The 8402-nt window shown below is 33.5% G+C and overlaps 1 protein-coding gene across 6 annotated transcripts in view; it reads left to right on the forward strand.

Moving 5' to 3' along the window:
* The window catches only part of LOC143191669 (glutamyl aminopeptidase), a 51677-nt gene extending 44909 nt beyond the window's left edge, over nt 1-6768 (forward strand). For all 6 annotated transcript variants that reach the window (XM_076397008.1, XM_076397009.1, XM_076397007.1 and 3 more), the window contains 15 exons: nt 634-768; nt 925-1095; nt 1162-1259; nt 1321-1455; nt 1508-1642; nt 1699-1865; nt 4160-4245; nt 4306-4498; nt 4555-4681; nt 4735-4814; nt 4876-5021; nt 5598-5727; nt 5783-5896; nt 6365-6473; nt 6535-6768. In XM_076397008.1, the coding sequence (XP_076253123.1) occupies nt 634-768; nt 925-1095; nt 1162-1259; nt 1321-1455; nt 1508-1642; nt 1699-1865; nt 4160-4245; nt 4306-4498; nt 4555-4681; nt 4735-4814; nt 4876-5021; nt 5598-5727; nt 5783-5896; nt 6365-6473; nt 6535-6684 (1976 nt within the window). In that variant the 3' untranslated portion in view covers nt 6685-6768. The remainder of the gene's footprint in view (nt 1-633; nt 769-924; nt 1096-1161; nt 1260-1320; nt 1456-1507; nt 1643-1698; nt 1866-4159; nt 4246-4305; nt 4499-4554; nt 4682-4734; nt 4815-4875; nt 5022-5597; nt 5728-5782; nt 5897-6364; nt 6474-6534) is intronic.
* The last annotated feature ends 1634 nt before the right edge of the window (nt 6769-8402 follow it).

Genomic DNA, 8402 nt, shown 5'->3' on the forward strand with positions numbered 1-8402 from the left:
TCAAACTAATTTTACATTTTTTGCAAACTGCATTGGGCAGTATATTCGACGTCTCCTATGACATGCATTGACTGTTTTATTGGAAGGACTATACTCTATCTAATAATACAGCCGGTTTTTAACTGTTTACTGGCACTAATGTTTTGAAGAATTTTGCAGACATTTGACAACCGAACAACATTTGTAGGTTACATGTTCGAACGGATCAGATAGCATTGTATCTCTTTTTAACTGGAATAAAATGAGAGGGAAAATAGTTTCTGGTATTGAAAAGAATTTACAAACTGTAATAGGTAATACATTATACAACATTATACATATTGATGACGTGAGTTTAATGCTGCTTTGGATAGACTATGTATTACTAATTTTTAAAAGTATTTTACCAACTTTCCAGCAGTATTTCAGTGACATGTTTTTGAAATTACGTTGTTTCTTGACATTTTTCTTCCATAGTGACACCTAAACAGCTCTTAGAACTTGTTTTGCAGACCTGTGTAGCAATTCGTGATGAAAATATTGACATCCAATACTGTTAAAATATATATGTTGGCAATACACACTACAATACCCTAGAATAATAGCAATCTATGAATAAAATATACATGTTAGTAATTAGTATTTCATCTTTAGGTACATTGACACCCCTTAGAGTATATGCTAGTCCAGGAAACTTGAATAAAACAACGTACGCTGGAGAGGTAGCAAAAAAAGTTATAGAATATTATGTTGATTATTTTGGAATACCATATCCGTTACCAAAATTAGGTAAGTTATTACAGATATTAATATTATTTTTCGTGTTCAAAATATAAAAGTTTAATTACCATGATTAATTGTTTATTTATTGTGTGATTATATTTTGCATGGCAACTCACTGAAAGCCTCAATACATAGAACAATAATAGAATATGTATATTACAGATATGGTTGCAATACCAGATTTTGTTTCTGGTGCTATGGAACATTGGGGTTTGGTAACGTACAGGGAAACCGCCTTACTATACACAGACACTACCCATTCTTCAGCTAATAAAGAAAGAGTCGCTACAGTAATTGCCCATGAGCTGGCTCACAGTTGGTTTGGAAACTTGGGTAAGTTCAGTGAATTTAAAACGCATTGGATTTTTAACCATATCTCTCATATGATCTTATTTTTAGTGACAATGGATTGGTGGAACGACCTTTGGCTTAACGAAGGTTTCGCCAGTTATATCGAGTTCAAAGGAACAGATGCAGCAGAACCTACATGGGATATTGTATGGTTTCCATGAGTTTAAAGAAAACGGGATTATTATTTCAATGTTTCCAATTTTATAGATGTCCCAATTTCAAATCTCGGACCTCCATCCAGTGTTATCTTTAGACGCCACATTATCTTCCCATCCTATAGTTGTCACTGTAACCACGCCTGATGAAATTACATCAATTTTTGATACTATTTCTTACAATAAAGTAAGCAGTAACATTAATGCTTCTTCAGAATTTTATTTGTAACTTCTTCTAGGGTGCCTCAATTCTTCGAATGTTAGAAAATACAGTTGGAGTGGTCAATTTCCAAAAAGGTGTTACAAATTATTTGAACAAGTATGCCTATGGTAACGCTGTCACTAAAAATTTCTTGGACGAAATTCAAGCTGTGGTAAGATATTTTAAGGGTTTGATACCTTATATCTTTTAACAAGTATTTGTTATTAGGTGGGAGATTCTTTTAATGTTTCCCAAATCATCGATACATTTACGGTTCAGATGGGTTATCCAGTGGTAACTGCTACCTATGACAATACATCTGAAAGCTATATTTTAACTCAGAAACGATTTTTGAAAGATCCCGATGCATCTTATGATTCAAATACAACATACGGGTAAGAATTACAATTGTTAAACTAATAAATGAGAAAGTAAGTGAATGTGTAATTAATAAATGAGTGCTTGAATGAACGAGGAAGTTAGTTGATCGATGGGAAAGTTCTTGCCAATAAATTTCAATATTTTTTATGACTATATTTCAAAACCAAGATACATATTAAACAATATTTTATTAGCACAGTTTTTATAAAATAACTACTGCAAGTCGCCCAATATAACACTATATTCTTACTCTAAATAGTCTTAACGATGTTGATGCATCTATCATCCTTTATAATATATTGGAGATTGGGTGCTTGAGGTCTTGTCAAGTTGAATACCATAACCAACTTTTTCAAGTAAAATATTTTTTTAAACAGCAAAAACTCACATTTTGTTACAGTTTAACTATGATACGATGGCTACCATCAAGTTTCAAGTGAATTGGTTCAGTAGTTAAGTCGATACTAGTCAGATTAGTTTTTAGATGCCGCGTCACTAAAACAGCTTATACTTCCGAAAATAATTTAAATTTGAAAAAATAACAATTTTTTCAAATTTCTAGACTAGAATAGTTCCTTAATACCACAAATTAGGTTGATTGATTCGTTTGGTTTTTGGATTTATTTACATATACAACGAGAAAACAGATCCTTCTTTTCATTGTCAGCAACTAGTAGGACTAAAGCAGAAGCAGGCTTCTATCGCAACGCTAGACCGCACACATCTTTAGTTATATTTGACACATTCATCGTATAGCAGGGACTTGTCTTGACTCTATCCAAGTTTTGTGTGGTTTCTCTAAAACTAAACAGGTTACAAAAGATACTTATGAAAATCACTTGGTTCAGTTTTTCTTCTAGAAATTTTTCAAGTCCTACAGTGATGTGATGGAATTAATTAAAACTGCGCATATATTATTACTAGCGACCCGCCCCGGCTTCGCACGGGTGCAATACTGATACTAAATTAAATACACTACAGAAAAAATATGAACGTTGTATATAAAAACATAGCGGCCCGCTCCGACTTTGCACGGGCATAAAATATATATGCCTATGTCACTCAATGAAAACATGATTAAAATCGATCCAGTATTTTTGGTTCATTCATTACTGCCCTTGGCATACACGCATTAAATTTGGAGTAAAACAATTCCTCTTCCCCTATACTTACTATGAAGATTTCCTGCTATCTTTGGAATATCTAAATTCATACAATTTTTATTACATTACACATTTTTAAACGCAAATTTTAAATTTGTAATATCTCCGAAAATATTTGTTTAATTTACATGCTGTAAGGAACCATATTGATCTATATTAATTGCACACTGTATTTAAGGTACTTAATTCGATAAGGATTAACATATACCATCGCGGACTTTTTTGTAGACCTTTTTATGGTGTACTGTAGTACATTAATTTGATCTAACTCGTAGGGTTAGGCAGCGTTTTTGCTAATTGCTAAATAAGCCTAAAAAAATAGGTTAATTTACGACATCACGTTAGAAACCTCTATAATTAGCAATGTTGCCTTAGTATATTATGCATGTATTATACATATAAACCTTCCTCTTGAATCACTCTATCTATTGAAAAAAACCGCATCAAAATCCGTTGCGTAGTTTTAAAGATTTAAGCGCACATAGGGATATAGGGACAGAAAAGGCGACTTTGTTTTATATTATGTAGTGAAGTGTTTGATCTGAAAAAAATTACCTTCTATAACCCAAACAGTTCAAAGCAATTGTTAATATCAATCATTCAATATTATAGCTAATATTATTTCGATACACTTGTCTTACTATCTTTAAAAGGCTTTAAAGCTTCTTGTGAATTTATTCTTTATTTTTATTTTAATCTTTTCTTCTTATTTTTATTTTATTCTTTTCTTCTTATTTTATCGTTCTCTGATTTTACCTGGCTGAACACTTTAGCTGGATTTAATCCACATTGAAGACACTCTTAAGTAATCATTTTGAAAAGTCTTGTCACATTTTGGTTAAGTGTGTACTTATTTGCAGAACTTGTTATAATAGTAAAAAAGACTTTTACTAATATTACGACAACAAAGAAATAGGGAATAGAATCCAAACAATTATAACCCCTTAATAAATGAAATGAATGATGGAATCGTGAATTAGATAATGAATGAAGAATGAAGTAAATGAAGAAATAAGTTACTTAATACTGAATGGGGACGTAAAGGATTATCAAATGCGTGAGTGAGTGTATAAGCCAACAACTACTTGCAAAAGTATAAAAACCTGAAGATATTTATTCACAAAATTTATTATTATACATTATAGATACAAATGGACAATTCCTATTACATATGTAACCGATTTAGGAAAATCTACTGAATTATATTTATTCCAATACGATCAAGATAGCTGTGAGTTTTTAATTAATGAAGTGTTGATTTTCCAAAAGTCTGTATCACAATTTTTTTCAGTTACAATTAAGAAACCAGCCGGAGCAACCTGGCTTAAACTCAATTACGATCAGATTGGATATTATCGTGTAAATTATGAAGAAGCCCAATGGCAGAACCTTATCGATATATACAACAATTTAGAGGTCAAGGACAGAACTCATCTCATTGAAGAATCATTTAGTATTGCCGAAGCTGGTTTGTTGTCTTACAAGTGGGTATTTTGGTACTATAGCGTAAATGGAGTTACTGTAATAATATATATTGTAGAGTTCCTTTGGATTTGAGTAGAAAACTATCAACGGAATTAAGTTATGCTCCATGGAGTGTTGCATCCTCGAAACTCCAAACCATATTGGACTATTTAAGAGAATCATCCCAAAACACCTCCTTTAAGGTAGTAGTCTTTTTTATTATTATAAGCAAGATTTTTAGTGAACTATTTTTTAGAATTACGTTAAATTAATTGTCGGAAATGCCTACAATAACTTTACATGGACGGAAAATCCAGATGACGATCAATTAACAAGGTAATTTATTACTTAATTGCTGATTGATTAACTAATTTATTGATAACATGATTATTCTTAGGTTAACACGTGTGGTTGTACTGAATTTAGCATGTGCAGTTGAAGATCAAAATTGTCTGAATGAGGCTGAACAGAAATTCAATAGTTGGATTAATGATACTACACAGCCCTTGTCTCAAGATTTGAGATCACTGGTGTATAAATATGGTAAGTTTTGTTGTCCACAAATACATTGTAATACAAATAAGAAACATTTTCAGTCATCATAATCACCAATCTATAACAAGCGTTCTAACAGACATTTTTCTTTTTTGTCTCATTCACTATGCTGTTAGCAAGCGTTCTAACAGACTCTTTTCTCTTTTGTCTCATTTAGTATGCCGTTATTAGTGTTGCTTCATTCTTCACTAAACCTTGTCGATGGGCTCACAGATCGTGAATGTCTGATTCTTCATATAATTCTCTATGACTTATGTTTAATTTAGAACAGGTGGTTCATTATGGTTAGATCTGTGAAGAAATCCATCACTAAATCATTGTAATATGTTTCTTGATATTTCTTTTTTTAAACTTTATAACTGCTTATCAAGGTTCTTTTCAAAAATAATTTTAGATTACTTGGATCAGATTTTAAAAAAAAATGTTGGATTTCACCCAGTCTCCCGAAATCTTACCCAAATTATGCTTTAATTCGGCTTTCTTGGTCAATAGTTTCATAATTTTTCAGTGTTTCTTTAGCGTTTAAGTTTAATCTTTTACCTAACATACATTTTTCAAATTTAGGTATGGTTAATGCTGATGAAGAAACTTGGAATAAATTATTAGAAGTATACAAAGCAGAAACGGATGCCAGTGAGAAAGTGAAGTTAGTAAATGGTTTAGCAAATGTTAAGAACGTTTCATTGTTAGAAAGGTATGTTATCAATGTTTAACTATAGATTATTATTTTAATATGAGGTTGTTTTCAGATTAATAGAACTTGCAAAAGATGTTACTATCGTTAGAAGTCAGGATTACTTTACAGTTTTAAGTTATATATCTGCTAACACAGAAGGAACCGATCTCGTTTGGGATTTCTTCCGGTATGTACTTTTATGTCAAGCTTATAAATAAATTTTAAAGGATATCAAACAGATAATGTACCTGTGTATTAAATCGCATTGGATGCATTGGTAGCCAACTTCATATTGAAGTTTCTTCACAGGCTTAACTTTTCAGTATGTGTCATTTCGTCGAAATGTGAATAAACTATTTTTTCAGTACGTTGAAAATGTCTGAATTTGTTTTTTGAGTAAATCGCATTTGAGGGAAGTTTAGCTTTTTTATCATCATGTCATCATATGGCAAGCTTGTGGCAACCATGCAGTCGCAGTTAGCAGTCTTATGTTTTACAGATGGAAGGATTAAAGCTCGAGAAAACTATGAATAAATATTAACTTTAATTAATTCACAGTAATAAAAACCAAAATCAAACTGCATTATAACGTTCTTGTTATAGAAACATTTTTCATTTCTTATGTTTTCCATATTTATTTTCTTTTCTACTTTAGGAACAATTGGGAATATTTAGTTGATCGATTTACTCTAAACGATCGCTATCTGGGACAAATGATTCGACCTGTTACTTCATCATTTTCAACCCAAGAACGTTTAAAAGAGGTTTGTAATACATAACATTTGGACATGATATGAGACAGTTTCAAACTAATTTTATTTCTAGATGCAAGATTTCTTTGCCAAATATCCCGAGGCAGGGGCTGGGGCATCATCGAGGAAAACCGCACTAGAAAACGTGCAGAATAATATTAGATGGTTAGAACAATACAAATCCACGGTGGAATCATGGATACAGACACTTAATGAAAGTTAAGCCAAATGTTTATTTATGTTTTTATGTTTATGTTCATTTACTATTGTCAATAAATGAGTTCCAATAAATGTGTTAGTTGTTTAATCGATGCATTTTTTTCCTAGTTTGATCATTAACAATGTTACGAATCACTTTTGATTGGCATGACACATAGATGGCGCTACAAGAATTAAATCTGTGACGACCGCCACGACCCTTTAGGCCACCTCGCATTCACCAACGACAATTTCAACCACGTTGGCAACGCCGGTGGATTGGTACCATGCGGTTCCAGGCTATAAAAGACCATCACGACGACGTCTCGCTCTCTTTTTCTTTCCTCCTTCCCATTGCAACAGCACCACTTCCACAGCGCTACCGTACTTCCTCTACCTAACCTAATATTCTGTCAATTCTCCCGTGGACCACATGTATCAATTATAAGTTAAAATAAACAAGTTTGATTCAACAAGTGTTTTAGTTCTCGTGCAAATTCCTTCCAAAAATAGTAGTGAGTGTTTGGACCAACAATCGCAGCGCCAGCCACACATTTCGACCGACTGACCGACTGACCGACCCGACGAACATTCCTAAAATTCCATATGTTTTTCTAGTTAGCCCTAACCCTCAAAAGATGCGTGTATAAATTTGACAGCTGTCAGATCATTAGTTTGTGAATTATAGCATTTTGAGTGAAGCAGCTTTTGTTATTGTGAAAAAAATGGATAAAAAGGAATTTCGCGTGTTGAAAAAATATTGCTTTTTGAAGGGAAAAGATAGAGTTGAAGCAAAAACTTGGCTTGATGCCGAGTTCTAGAAACTGCCTCAGGAAAATCAACCATCAAGGATTGGTATGCTAGTTTTAGACGTTGTGAAATGAGCACCGAAGACGGTGAACGCAGTGGATGCCCAAAAGAGGTTGTTACCGGCGAAAACATTAAGAAAATCCACAAAATGATTTTGAATGACTAAATTGAAACGGAATGAAATAGCAGACACTCTCAAGATATCAATTGAACGTGTACATCATATCATTCACGAATATTTGGGTATGAGAGAACTCTGTGCAAACTGAGTGCCGCGCGAGCTCACTTTTGATCAAAAACAACGACGAGTTGATGATTCGGAGCACTGTTTGAATATGATCAAGCGTAATAAATCCGAGTTTTTGCGTCGATATGTGACAATGGATGAAACATGGCTCCATCATTTCACTCCGAAGTACAATTGACGGCCATCCGACTGCACACGATGAACCCGCTCCAAAGCGTGGGAAAATGCAACAGTCGGCTGTCAAGGTCATAGTGTCTGTATTTTGGGATGCACATGGAATAATTTTCATTTGCTACCTTGAAAAAGGACGGACCATAGCGTTATTGGACCGTTGGAAGGACGAAATCGCCGAAAAACGGCCGCGTTTGAAGGAAAAGAAAGTGCTGCTTCACCAAGAGAATGCATCGTGTCACAAGTCAGTGAAAACGATGGCAAAGATCTATCCATCCACCGTATTCTCCAGATCTGGCCAATAGCGACTATTTCTTGTTCCCAGATTTCAAAAGAATGCTCGCTGGGAAGAAATTTTTGTCGACTGAAGAGGCGATCGTCGAAACTGAGGCCTATTTTGAAGCAAAGGACAAATCGTACTACAAAAATGGTATCGAATAGTTGGAGGGTCGCTATAATCAGTATATCACCCTTGAAGGGAATTATGTTGAATAAAAAAACTAATTTTGCCAAAA

Source organism: Rhynchophorus ferrugineus, unplaced genomic scaffold, assembly GCF_030347505.1.
Source record: "Rhynchophorus ferrugineus isolate W39M unplaced genomic scaffold, kcgeb_rfMv2 rfM2, whole genome shotgun sequence".
In the NCBI taxonomy this organism is placed as follows: domain Eukaryota; kingdom Metazoa; phylum Arthropoda; class Insecta; order Coleoptera; family Curculionidae; genus Rhynchophorus; species Rhynchophorus ferrugineus.